This window comes from Choloepus didactylus, chromosome 13, assembly GCF_015220235.1.
Source record: "Choloepus didactylus isolate mChoDid1 chromosome 13, mChoDid1.pri, whole genome shotgun sequence".
NCBI classification, from domain to species: domain Eukaryota; kingdom Metazoa; phylum Chordata; class Mammalia; order Pilosa; family Megalonychidae; genus Choloepus; species Choloepus didactylus.
This window is the reverse complement of record NC_051319.1, coordinates 18,064,295-18,077,149: the sequence shown is the minus strand read 5'-3', so window position 1 is coordinate 18,077,149 and position 12,855 is coordinate 18,064,295. Positions and strand designations below refer to the sequence as shown.

General features: G+C 37.0%; 1 protein-coding gene across 3 annotated transcripts in view; it reads right to left on the bottom strand.

Annotated features, from left to right (window-relative positions):
- RASGRF2 (Ras protein specific guanine nucleotide releasing factor 2) overlaps positions 1 to 12,855 on the bottom strand; it is a 301,469-nt gene that overhangs the window by 23,583 nt on the left and 265,031 nt on the right. For all 3 annotated transcript variants that reach the window (XM_037801641.1, XM_037801642.1, XM_037801643.1), the window contains one exon: positions 12,082 to 12,166. In XM_037801641.1, the coding sequence (XP_037657569.1) occupies positions 12,082 to 12,166 (85 nt within the window). The remainder of the gene's footprint in view (positions 1 to 12,081; positions 12,167 to 12,855) is intronic.

Sequence of the window (12,855 nt, the reverse complement as noted above, 5' to 3'; positions counted from 1 at the left end):
AGCTGCAGGCTGACAAGTGCCACCTGCAGGGCAGGATAGGAAAAGCACAGCACCTAGAGGCCTCACAGGAAAGTCTAACAACTTGCTGTGTCTCATCCTCAGGGCAACGTGATACTGATTACACCTTCCTCCTGAGACCTGGGCCCGTCTGTTTCGGGAAAATCTGATTGGGGTAATCAAGGAAACCAGATGCTGAGAGAACAAAAAATTACAAATCACACTAGGAAAAAATGAAGATATGGCCCAGTCAAAGGATCAAACTTACACTTCAACTGAGATACAGTAATTGAAACAACTAATTAAAGATCTTCAAACAAATACGCTAAATTAAATCAATGAGTTGAGGTAAGATATGAAAAAAAGAGATGAAGTACATAAAGAATACATTATATGAACATAAGGAAGAACTTGAAAGTTTGGAAAAACAACCAGCAGAACTTAAGGAAATGAAATGCACAACAGAAGAGATGAAAAACACAATGGAGACATACAACAGCAGATTTGAAGAGACAGAAGAAAGGATTCAGGAACTATGAAAGAACATCTGAAATTCTACACAAAAAAGAACAGATAGGGAAAAGAATGGAAAAATACAAGCAGGGTCTCAGAGAATTGAATGACAACATGAAATGCATGAAAGTCTGTGTCATGGGTGTCCCAGAAGGAGAGAGAAGAGAAAGGGGACAGAAACAATAATGGAGGAAATAATCATTGAAAATTTCCCATCTCTTATGGAAGACACAAAATTGCAGATCCAAGAAGCATAGCATACCCCAAACAGAATAGATCTGAATAGGCCTATGCCAAGACACTTAATAATCAGATTTTCATATGTCAAAGACAAAGACAGAATTCTGGAAGGAAAGATAGAAGATAAAGACTGGGACTGTAAAACTTAGTGAAACCTAGAGTGGTCAATGATGGTGATTAAATGTACAAATATAAGAATGATTTTAAAAGAGGGAGAGCAAATGAATGTCAACATTGCAAGGTGCTGATACAAGGGAAAACTACAGAATCAATGCAAACTAGAGTCTACAGTTAATGTAACATTGTAAGATGCTTCCATTAATTGTAACAAAGGCAATATACCAAAGCTAAATATCCATAAGAGGGGGTTATAAGGGAGTGATATGCGATTCTTGGTGGTGGTGGTGGTGTCTGACTTTTTCATTGTATTTTACTTTTTTTTAAATTTTCTTTTATCTTTTGCATTTTTAATCTTCAATTTTTTCTCCTTTTCCTCTTTCTTTGCAGAAAAAATGGAAATGTCCTCATATAGGCTGTGGAGGTGAATGCATAACTATGTGACTATACCAGGAATCACTGATTGTTTACTTGGAATGGATTGTATGTGTGTGAATAAAACTATTTCAAAAATAAACAGAGGGATACAAGTGCCGGAGAAAATGTGGAGAGAGGGATGTATCTATAACCTGTTGGTAGGGAAGTAGAATGGTGCAGTCCATTTGGAGGGCAGTGTGGTGGTTCCATAGGAAGCTATCTGTGAGGTTGCCATATGGTCCTACAGCCCTGTTGTTGGGTGTATACTTGGAAGAACAGAGAGCAGGGACATGAATGGACATTGCACACTGGTGTTTGTGACAGCAGTATTCATGATTTACAATGGATGGAAGCAACCCAAGGGTACAGTGACTGATAAACGGAATGGTGAACTGTGGCGCATACATTCAATGGAATATTGAGCAATAGCAAGAAGAAATGAAGTTGTGAGATATGCAACTAGGTGAATGGACCTTGAAGAAAGTATGTTGAGTGAAATAAACCAAATAAAAAGATAAACATTATAATGCCTCACTAATATGGACTAACTGTAATGTGCAAACTCTGAAAATTGAATCTGAGAGCATAGGTTATCAGGAGAAGGCTTATGGTAAAAGTTCCTAAATTTAAGTTCTTACAGCAGTCACATTTATTCATGAGTTGTAATGGTTATTTCTAAATTCTGAGATAATGACTTCTTGTGTATAACCTGGTCAGTCCCTGGAACTTCAGGTATCTGTGTGACACCTGAGACTCAGAGCCAGAGTTCAGTGGCTCTGAATGTTAGCATTACCCCATATGGCAAATGTTAAAGAAGCTGAAAAAGATACCAGACTTTAGAGATATGAACAAAATGGACTTGGTTAGGATGAAGGCAAACCTGACTAAAGGGAAAAGGATGATACTGACTGTGTTTTAAAACTTCAACTTCTATGTGAGACCAAAATTTTCTGTAGCACATGATATAGTTTAACTTGTATGATCAGTTTATTCAAACACCATAATTACATGGAACTTTGAATCGCAGGTGAGATGTGGTTGGTTTGTACAGGTTAGCATGAAGACCCAATATATTCCAGAGTAATTTGGGGAGAGAATAAAAATGTATCTGCAAAGTCCCCTTGAGGGACTGCGGAAAATCTGGAAATATTAAACTTTCTCACCTGGGGATTTCCTGAGATTCTCTCAAGCACTGGGGACTATCATTGTAGTAGGCCACATCCTCAATCTTGGGGCTTGCCCTTAGGAAGCCTTTTACTGCAAAGGAGAGGCTAAGCCTACTTATAATTTTGCCTAAAAGTCACCCCAAGAGAACCTCTTTCATTGCTCAGGTGTGGCCTCTTTCTCTAAGCCAGCACTGCAGGTAAACTCACTGCCTTCCGTCCTATGTAGGACATGACTCCCAGGGGTATAAATCTCCCCTGTAACGTGGGACATGACTCCTGGGGATGAGCCTGGACCCAACATCATGGGATTGAGAAAGGCTTCTTGACTAAAAGGGGGAAGAGAAATTAAACAAAGTAAAGCTTCAGTGGCTGAGAGACTTCAAATGGAGTTGAGAGATCATTCTGGAGGTTTTTCTTATCCATTTTATAGATAACCCATTTTAGTTACTAGTGTATTAGAACAGCTAGAAGGAAATATCTGAAATTTTTGAACTGAAATCCAGTATCCTTTTTTCTTGAATATGACTGTATAACTATGCAGCTTATATGGTGTGACTGTGTGATTGTGAAAACATTGTGGCTCACACTCCCTTTATCTAGTGTATGGACAGATGAGTAGAAAAACAGGGGACAAAAAGTAAGTTAATATAGGGGAGAAAAGAAGTAGGAGATGGTTGGGATATTATTTTGTAATTTAATTTTTATTCTTATTTATTTTTATTCTTATTTTCATTTTTATTTCTGGGAATAATGACAATGTTCAAAAAGTTGATTGTGGTGATGAATGCACAATTATATGATGACACTGTGAAAAACTGATTGCACACTTTGGATGATTGTATGGTATGTGAATACACCTCAATAAAACTGCATTTTTCAAAGAAAATGTCAATTGCCAATGATAAAGAGTGAATCCTGAAAGCATCAAGAGAAAAGGAATTCATCACATGGAAGGGAACTGCAGTAAGATTAAATGCCAATTTCTCATCAGAAATCATGGAGGTGAGAAAGCAGTGGATGACATATTTAAGGTACTGAAAGAGAAAAACTACCAGCCAAGAATTCTTTATCTGTCCTTCAAAATTTAAAGAGAGTTTAAAATATTCACAGATAAAAAGACACTGAGAGTTCATCAACAAGAGATCTGCCCTACAAGATACACTAAAAGAAGTTCAGGTTGAAAGAAAAAGACAGGAGAGAGAGGCTTGGAGGAGAGTGCAGAAATGATGATTATCAGTAAGGGAGACTAAAAGGGCAAAAAGAGAGAAAAAAATAAGATATGAAAATCAAAGGATAAAATGGTGGAAGTAAGTACTGCCTTTACAGTAATAAACATTGAATGTTAGTGGATTAAACTCCCCAATCAAAAGACACAGATTGGCAAAATGGATAAAAATGTATGACCCTACAAGAGACTCACCTTAGACCCAATGTCACAAATAGGTTGAAAGAAGATATTCCATGAAAACAGTAACAAAAAAAGACCTGGGGTAGCTATACTAAGATCAGACAAAATAAGACTTTAAAAGCAAAACTGTTAAAAGAGATTAAAAAAAAAAAGGACACCATATATTAATAAAAGGGGCAATACACCAGGAAGAAATAACAATTGTAAATATTTATGCACCTAACCATGGTGCCACAAAATATGTGAGACAAACACTGACAAAACTGAAGGGAGAGATGTAGGGAAGAAGATGGCAGCATAAAGAGGAGTGGAAGCTAGTTAGTCCCCCTGGAACAACTAATAAACAACCAGGAACAACTAGTAAATAATCTGGAATAACTGCTGGGGGACAAATGTGACTGTCCACACATCATACACCAACCTGGATTAGGAGGAATATCTGAGATCGCAGCATAAAATCTGTAAGTAAAAACTGTGGACCCGAGCCAAGAGCCCCTCCTCCATGGCAGCCCAAACTGCAAAGCATCACTGTGCTAGAGAGCAGCACTCTTCTGAACAAGAGAATATTCCTCAGCCCAGCTCCAACTGAGGTTTTAATTAAGAAATGCTGAGTGCTCAATACAAGCTATGAATCCCCAACAAGCAGACAGAGGCTTTTGGTGATGACTGACCTTGGAGAGCTGGAGAACCTCTCTGGGAGGGAGGGGGAGCCCAGAGGACCAGGTGCTATCTCTGGCCAATGGGTGAAACTGAGGGTGGCCACAGACTGGCCCTGAAGGGGGGCTTTCTGTCCCTTTTTCAGCTCAGTGGAGAAAGCCTCAGCCATTTTCAGTTCCCAGTGCTCTGACCCAGACAAGAGTGGGGATAGCAGAGTCAAAGAGACGATTCGACTGCAAATGATATCTTCCCAGGGGGTGTATCTTCCCTGAGAGGAAAGAGGTGATGCAAGCTCTACTACCCACCTTCCATTCAGAACCAGACCCAGAGCCTGGGGAAAACAGCCATGGGCCACACCAGTCTGGAGTAACAAGCTGACAGGAGCCACCTGCTGGGCAGAAAAGCACAGTGGCTTGATGCCTCAAAGTATATATCAATCTTCTAAGAACACACTCAGGGAGACCTGACATTATTTCCTCCTTCTAAAATCTGAGCCCATTCTTGTGTGGGAAAAACTGACTGGGTAACCAAGGAAACCAGATGCCTAGACAACAGAAAACTATAACCTACACTAAGAAAAATGAAGTTATGGCCCAGTTAAAGGAACAAACTTACACTTCAACTGAGATACAGGAATTTAAACAACTAATGCTAAATCAATTAAAAAAGTTTAGGGAAGATATGGCAAAAGAGATGAAGCATATAATGAAAACACTGGGTGTACATAAGGTAGAAATCAAAAGTTTGAAAAACCAACTGGCAGAATCTATGGAAATGAAAGGCACAACACAAGAGATGAAAGAAACAATGGAGACATACAACAGCATATCTCAAGAGGCAGAAGAAAATACTCAGGAACTGGAGAGCAAAACATCTGAAAGCCTACACACAAAAGAACAGGTAGAGGAAAGAAGGGAAAAATATGAGCAACAGCTCCGGGAACTGAATGACAGCACTAAATGCAGGAATGTACGTCATGGGTGTCCCACAAGGAGAAAAGAAGGGAAAAGGGGCAGAAGCAATAATAGAGGAAATAACCAATGAAAATTTTCCATCTCTTATCAAAGACATAAAATTACAGATCCAAGAAGCGCAGCATACCCCAAACAGAATAGATCTGAATAGGCCTATGCCAAGACACTTAATCAGATTACCAAATGTCAAAGACAGAGACAATCCTGAAAGCAGCAAGAGAAAGGTTGATCCATCACATACAAAGGAAGCTTGACAAGGCTATGTGCAGATTTCTCAATAGAAACCATGGAGGCAAGAAGGAAGAGGTGTGATATATTTAAGATACTGAAAGAGAAAAACCACCAACCAAGAATCCTATATCTGGCAAAACTGCCCTTCAAATATGAGGGAGAGCTTAAAATATTCTCTGACAAACAGACAATGACAGAGTTTGTGAACAAGATACCTGCTCTACAGGAAACACTAATGGGAGCACTACAGACTGAAAGGAAAAGACAGGAGTGAGAGGTTTGAAACACAATTTTGGGAGATAGTAGCACAGCAATGTAAATACACTGAAAAAAGATGACTGTGAGTATGGTTGAAAGAGGAAGGTTAGGAGTATGTGGGACACCAGAAGGAAAGAAGAAAGATAAAGACTGGGATTGTATAAATCAGTGAAACCTAGGGTGCTCAATGATTTGATAAAAGGTACAAATATGTTTTACATGGGGGAGAATAAACGAATGACAACATTGCAAGGTGTTAAAAATAGGGTGGGATTGGGGGGAAAATACAATCAATGCAAACTAGAGACTATAATTAACAGAAACATTGTATTATGCATCATTTAATGTAACAAAGGCAATATACCAAAGCTAAATGCATATGGGGGGGGATATAGGGGAGGGGTATGGGACTCTTGGCATTGGTGATATTGTCTGGCTTTTTATTCTACTTTGGTTTAATGTTATCTTTCCATCTGTTGCTTCCTAGCTGTTATGTTGTTGTTTTTTTCTCTTTCTTTTTTATTCTGTTGTCTCTCTACCTTCTCTGACTCTTCCTCCTTCTTTGTGGAAGAAATGGAGATGTCCTTATATAGACTGTGGTGATGGTCGTGAATACATAAATACATGACTATACAGGGAACCATCGGTTGTTTACTTACGACGGAATGTACGGTGTGTGAACAAAACTGTATTTAAAAAAATGGGTTGATGAGGAAACCTTGAGGGCACTACATTGAGTGAAATAAGACAGACACATAAGGACAAATATTGCAGGATCTCACTGATATGAGTTTATAATATGTAAATTCATAGACATGAAATATAAATTACCAGGATATAGAACAGGGCTAAAGAATGGGGATCAGTTGCTTATTATGAGCAGAATGTTCAACTAGGTGAACTTAAATGTTGGAAGTGGACAGAGGTGATGGCAGCACGTTGTGAGAATGACTAACAGTGATGAATGGTATGTGAATGTGGTAGAAAGGGAAAGCTCAGAGTCACATATGTCACCAGAAGGAAAGTTGGAGGTTAAAAGATGGGAATGTATAAAACAGTGAATCTTGTGGTGGACAATGTCCGTGATTAACTGTACGAATATTAGAAATCTCTCTCATGAACTAGAACAAATGTATGACACTATAACTAGAAGTGAATAATAGAGGGGTATATAGGAAAAATATATACCTACTGCAAACTATATACTACAGTTAGTAGTATTTTAACATTCTTTCATTAACAGTAACAAATGTATTATACCAATACTATGAGTCAATAATGGAGGGGGGGTTGTTAGGGGTATGGGAGGATTTGAGTTTCCTTCTTTTTTTTGGCTTTATTTCTTTTCTGGAGTAATGAAATATTCTAAAAATTGAAAAAAAATTAATTGTGGTGATGGATGCACAGCTGTATGATGGTACCGTGGCAGTTGATTGTACAGTCTGGATCTCTGGATAATTGTATGGTTTGTGAACAATCTCAATAAAAAAGAAACTAAAGGGAGAAACAGACATCTCTATAATAATAATTGGAGACTTCAAAACACCACTCATCATCTAGAACATTAGAAAGAGGATCAGTAAGGAAACAGAGAACTTGAATAACATGATAAATGAACTTGACCTAGCAGAATATACAGAGCATTACACCTGAAAACAGCAGGATATATGTTCTTCTCAAATGTCCATGGATCATTCTTCAGGATATATCACATGTTTAAAAAGATTGAAATTGTACAAAGCACTTTCTTTGACCACAATGGAATGAGGCCAGAAATCAATAAAAGGCAGAGAATTGGAAAATTCAAAAGTATATGGAGGTTAAACACAACTCATAAACAATCAGTGGGCCAAAGAGGAAATGGAAAGAGAAATCAGTAAATATCTTGAGACAAAGAAAAATGAGGACACGAACTATCAAAACTTATGGGATGCAGTGAAGGCAGTGCTGAGAGGGAAATCTACAGTCCAAAAGGCCTATATTTAAAAAGAAGAGCTAACATCAAAGACCTAACTGCATACCTGCAAGAACTAGAAAAAGAACAGCAAACTAATCCCAAAGCAAGTAGGAGGAAAGAAATAACAAAGATTAGAGGAGAGATAAATGAAATTGGGAATAAAAAAATAGAATTAACAAAACCTAAAGTAGGTCTTTGAGAGGATCATAAAATTTATGAATCCTTAGCTAGACTTACAAAGAAAAAAGAGAGAATATATAAATAAATAAAATTAGAAATGAAATGGGAGACATTACTACTGACCTCACAGAAATAAAAAGGGTCATAAAAGGATACTATGAACAACTGTATGCCAACAAATTAGACAACTTAGATGAAACAGACAAATTCCTAGAAACACATGAACAACTTACACTGACTCTAGAAGAAATAGAAGATCTCACTGGATCAATTACAAGTAAAGAGATTGAAGCAGTCATCAAAAACTTCCCAAGAAAGAAAAGCCCAGGACCAGATGGCTTCACAGGTGAATTCTACCAATCATTCCAAGAAGAATTAAGACCAAACCTACTCAAACTCTTCCAAAAAATTGAAGAAGAGGGAACACTACCTAACTCATTCTATGAAGCCAACATCACCCTAATTCCAAAGCCAGAAAAAGAGAATACAAGAAAAGAAAATGACAGACCAATTACACTAACGAATATATATGAAAAAAATCCTCAACCAAATACTTGCAAACAAACCGAACAGCACATTAAAAGAATTATATACAATAATCAAGTGGTTTTTATCCCAGGTATGCAAGGGTGTTTCAATACAAGAAAATAAGTTAATGTAATATACCACATTAATAAATTGAAGGGAAAACCACATAATCATCTTGATTGATGCAGAAAAGGCATTTGACAAAAGCCAGCATTGTTTCTTTGTAAAAACACTCTAAAAGATAGAAAAAGAAGGAAATTTTCTCAACTTGATAAAAACATATGAAAAGCCCACAGCTAATATCGTATTCAATGGTGAAAGACAGAAAGCATTCCCTTTAAGATCAATAACAAGACAAGGATGCCCCTTGTCACTACTGTTATTCAATGTTGTGCTAGAAGTTCTACCTAGAGCAGTTAGGTAATAAAAAGAAATAAAAGGCATCCAAATTGGAAAGGAAGAAGTAAAACTATCACTATTTGCAGATGACATGATTCTATGTATGGAAAGTCCCAAAAAATCTACAACGTCAGAAGAGCTAACAAACGAATCCAGCAAAGTAGTAGAATACAAGATCAACAGCAAAAATCAGTAGTGTTTTAACCAAGAATGTAAAGGATTTATACACAGAAAACTACAAAATATTGCTAAAAGAAATCAAAGAAGACCTAAATAAATGGAAGGACATTACATGTTCATGGATTTGAAGATTAAATATCATTAAGCCAATTTTACCCATATTTTACCCATATTTCATATTACCCATATTGAAAGATTCAACACATTCCCAATTAAAATTCCAACAGCCTACTTTGCAGAAGTGGAAAAGCCAATTATCAAATTTATTTGGAAGGGTAAGTGGCTCCAATAGCCAAAAACATCTTGAAAAAAAAGGATTACATTGACGGACTCACACTTCCTGACTTTAAAGCATATGACAAAGCTACAGTGGTCAAAACAGAATGTACTGGCATAAAGATAGATATATTGACCTTCACACTATGTTGGCTAATTGATATTTGACAAGGCTGCCAAGTCCATCAACTGGGATACAAAAGTCTCTTTCAACAAATGGTGCTGGGGAAACTGGATATCCATAGCCAAAAGAATGAAAAAGGACCCCTATCTCGTACCTTATACAAAAATTAACTCAAAATGGATCAAAGACTTACATATAAGAGCCAGGACCATAAAACCCCTAGAAGAAAATGTAGGGAAGCATCTCCAAGATCTCATGGTAGGCAATGGCTTCTTAAATTTAGCAAGCAAAGCACAAACAACAACAAAAAGCTAAATGGGACCTCCTCAAAATTGAAAACTTTTGAGCTTCAAAGGACTTTGTCAAGAAAGAGAAGAGGCAACCTACTCAATGGGAGAAAATATTTGGAAACCACATATCCAATAAGGGTTTAACATCCAGAATATATAAAGAAATCCTACAGCTCAACAATAAAAAAACAACAACTCAATTTAAAAGTGGGCAAAAGACATGAATAGACATTTTTTCTGAAGCAGAAATACAAAATGGCCAAAAAGCACATGAAAGGATGCTAAACATCACTAGCTATTAGGGAAAAGCAAATCAAAACCCCAATGAGATACCGTTTCACACCTACTAGAATGACCACTATTAAACAAACAGGAAACTACGAGTGTTGGAGAGGATGTGGAGAAATACGAACACTCATTCACTGCTGGTGGGAATATAAAATGGTGCAGCTGCTGTGGAAGACATTTTGGCAGTTCCTCAGGGAGCTGAATATAGGACTGCCATACAATCTGGCAATCCTACTACTATGCATATACCCAGAATAACTGAAAGCAAGGACTCGAACAGTCATTTGCACACCAACGTTCATAGCAGTATTATTCACAATTGCCAAAAGATGGAAGGAACCCAAGAGCCCATCAACCAACGAATGGATAAACAAAATGTGGTGTATAAATATGATGGAATATTATTCAACTGTGAGAAGGAACGAATTCCTGATACATGCAACGACACGGATGAACCCTGATGGCATTACGTTGAGTGAAATAAGCCAGACACAAAAGGACAAATATTGCATGATCTCACTGATATGAACTAAATATAATAAGCAAACTCATCAGGTCAGAATCTAGAAAATAGGTTACCAGGATATAGAATGTTGGTAGAGAATGGGGAGCTGATGCTTAATTTAAACAGAATTTCTAATTAGGTTGATGATAAATGTTTGGAAATGTATAGTGGCGACAGTAGGACATTGTTGTGAGAGTAATCAACAGTGCTGATTCGTGTGTGAATGCGATTGAAGGGAAAGTTTGGGGTTATGTATATCAACAGAAAGAAAGTTAGAGGGTAAAACATGGGAGTGTGTAACACAGTGAACTCTTTTGTGGACAATGACTGTTATTAACAGCACAAAGATAAGAATGTTCTTTCATGAATGATATCAAATGTATGTCACTATTACAAGGTGTTAATAATAGGGTGGTATATTGGGAAAAATACACCAAATGCAATCTATGGACCATAATTAACAATAATATTTTAATATTTTTCATCAATTGTAACAAAGGTACCACACCAATGCAAAGTGTCAACAATGGGGGGGGGGGTGTGTGTGGGAACATTGTATTTTTTTACATTAGACTTTAAATAAACCTGCAACTTTTCTAATTAAGAAAAATAATTTAAAAAAAACCCTTATTCTAAGTGAAAGAAACCAGATGCACAGTACTACATATAGTATGATTCCATTTGTATAAAATGTACATGTAAATAAATCTGTAGGGATGGAATTATATTAGATGTAGGGCTGGAGAAGGATACAGGGATTGAGAGGTGACTGCTAAGGCGTATGGAGTTTTTAGTTTTGGAGTAATGTAAATGTTCTAAAATTGATATTGGTGACGAATGCACAACTCTGTGATCATAATAAAGCCACTGATTGTACACTTTGGATGGATTCTACGGTATGTGAATATATCTCAGTAAAACTGCTTTTAAAGAAACCTGTAGAGTGGTTTCAGTTGCATTTTGTGATGCTCCCCACCCCCCCATTTTTTACCCACTTAGTGGTAAAACTGATAAGGTTATACATTAAAGTCAATTGAAACTTCTGGAAAAAAATTAAAACTAAAACAAAATAGGACTGTACAACACAGTGAACCCTATTTTAAACAATGGGCTACATTTAATAGTACAATTATAAAAATGTTCTTTCATGAGCTATAACAAATGTACCACACTAATGCAAGGTGTTAATGATAGGGTGTTACATGGGAACTCTGTATTTTATGCATGATTTTCTATAAATATACAACTTCTCTTACAAAAAAAAACAATAAAAAATAAAAAAAGGGGATGGTGGGATTGCTTTGTATTAGAGGTGTCTTAGGACCCTGGTGTTCACCTTCCTGAAATGCGAAGGATTTATTTTCACGTTTACTCACATCATTAAAGTGCTGGCTGGTTTTCATAATGTAAGGTGTTCTCTCATTTTTATCCAGTTTCATCCACCCCTGCCCAAGAAACTCTCTGGAAGTTAAAAACAAAAGACAAAACCAATTCAGTTTTCTTTAAATGGTGGCTGTGGTGCTGAATAACTATTAAAAATGTTACATATATTAAATTTGATATTGTCCAGAATGTTACCTCACACCTGCAGCTACGAGCCATCTCAAACAATTTTTAGCTCAATTCTAGCATTTTACCACTCAATGCCAAAAAGATAAAGATTTTTCAGTTTCCAGCTTTTGCTTATTATAAAGGCTTGGAACTTTGCCCCTATTAGGATCATCAGGAAGGCTTCTCTAAAGTTGGAAAATAATGACCAACACAAAAGGAATAAAGAGGTTAAGTACAAACTCAGAAATCAAGTCTATTTTCCCTGGGTTAGTTTTAAACACTCTGAACCCTAGCAAAGGATCAAAAAAAAAAAAAAAAAAAAAATCCATCACTGCCAAAAATGTTGAAATCAAGAACAGAATTTTCCTTTACTTTGCTCTGATGCTCTCCAGAAGAATGTAGATTCGAAGGGCAGGGACTTCATTTTGTTCTCCCCAAGCCCAGAACATTGCTGGCACATGGTAAGGGCTGAATAAATGCTTGTTGTTACCCACTTTACAGTATGTTCATTTGACAGAGGCAGTTACAGACACGGGAGCTCAGCCCGGTAGGAAGTTCTGCCACTTCCAAACAACAACCCTGCTCATCCACGGGAGCAC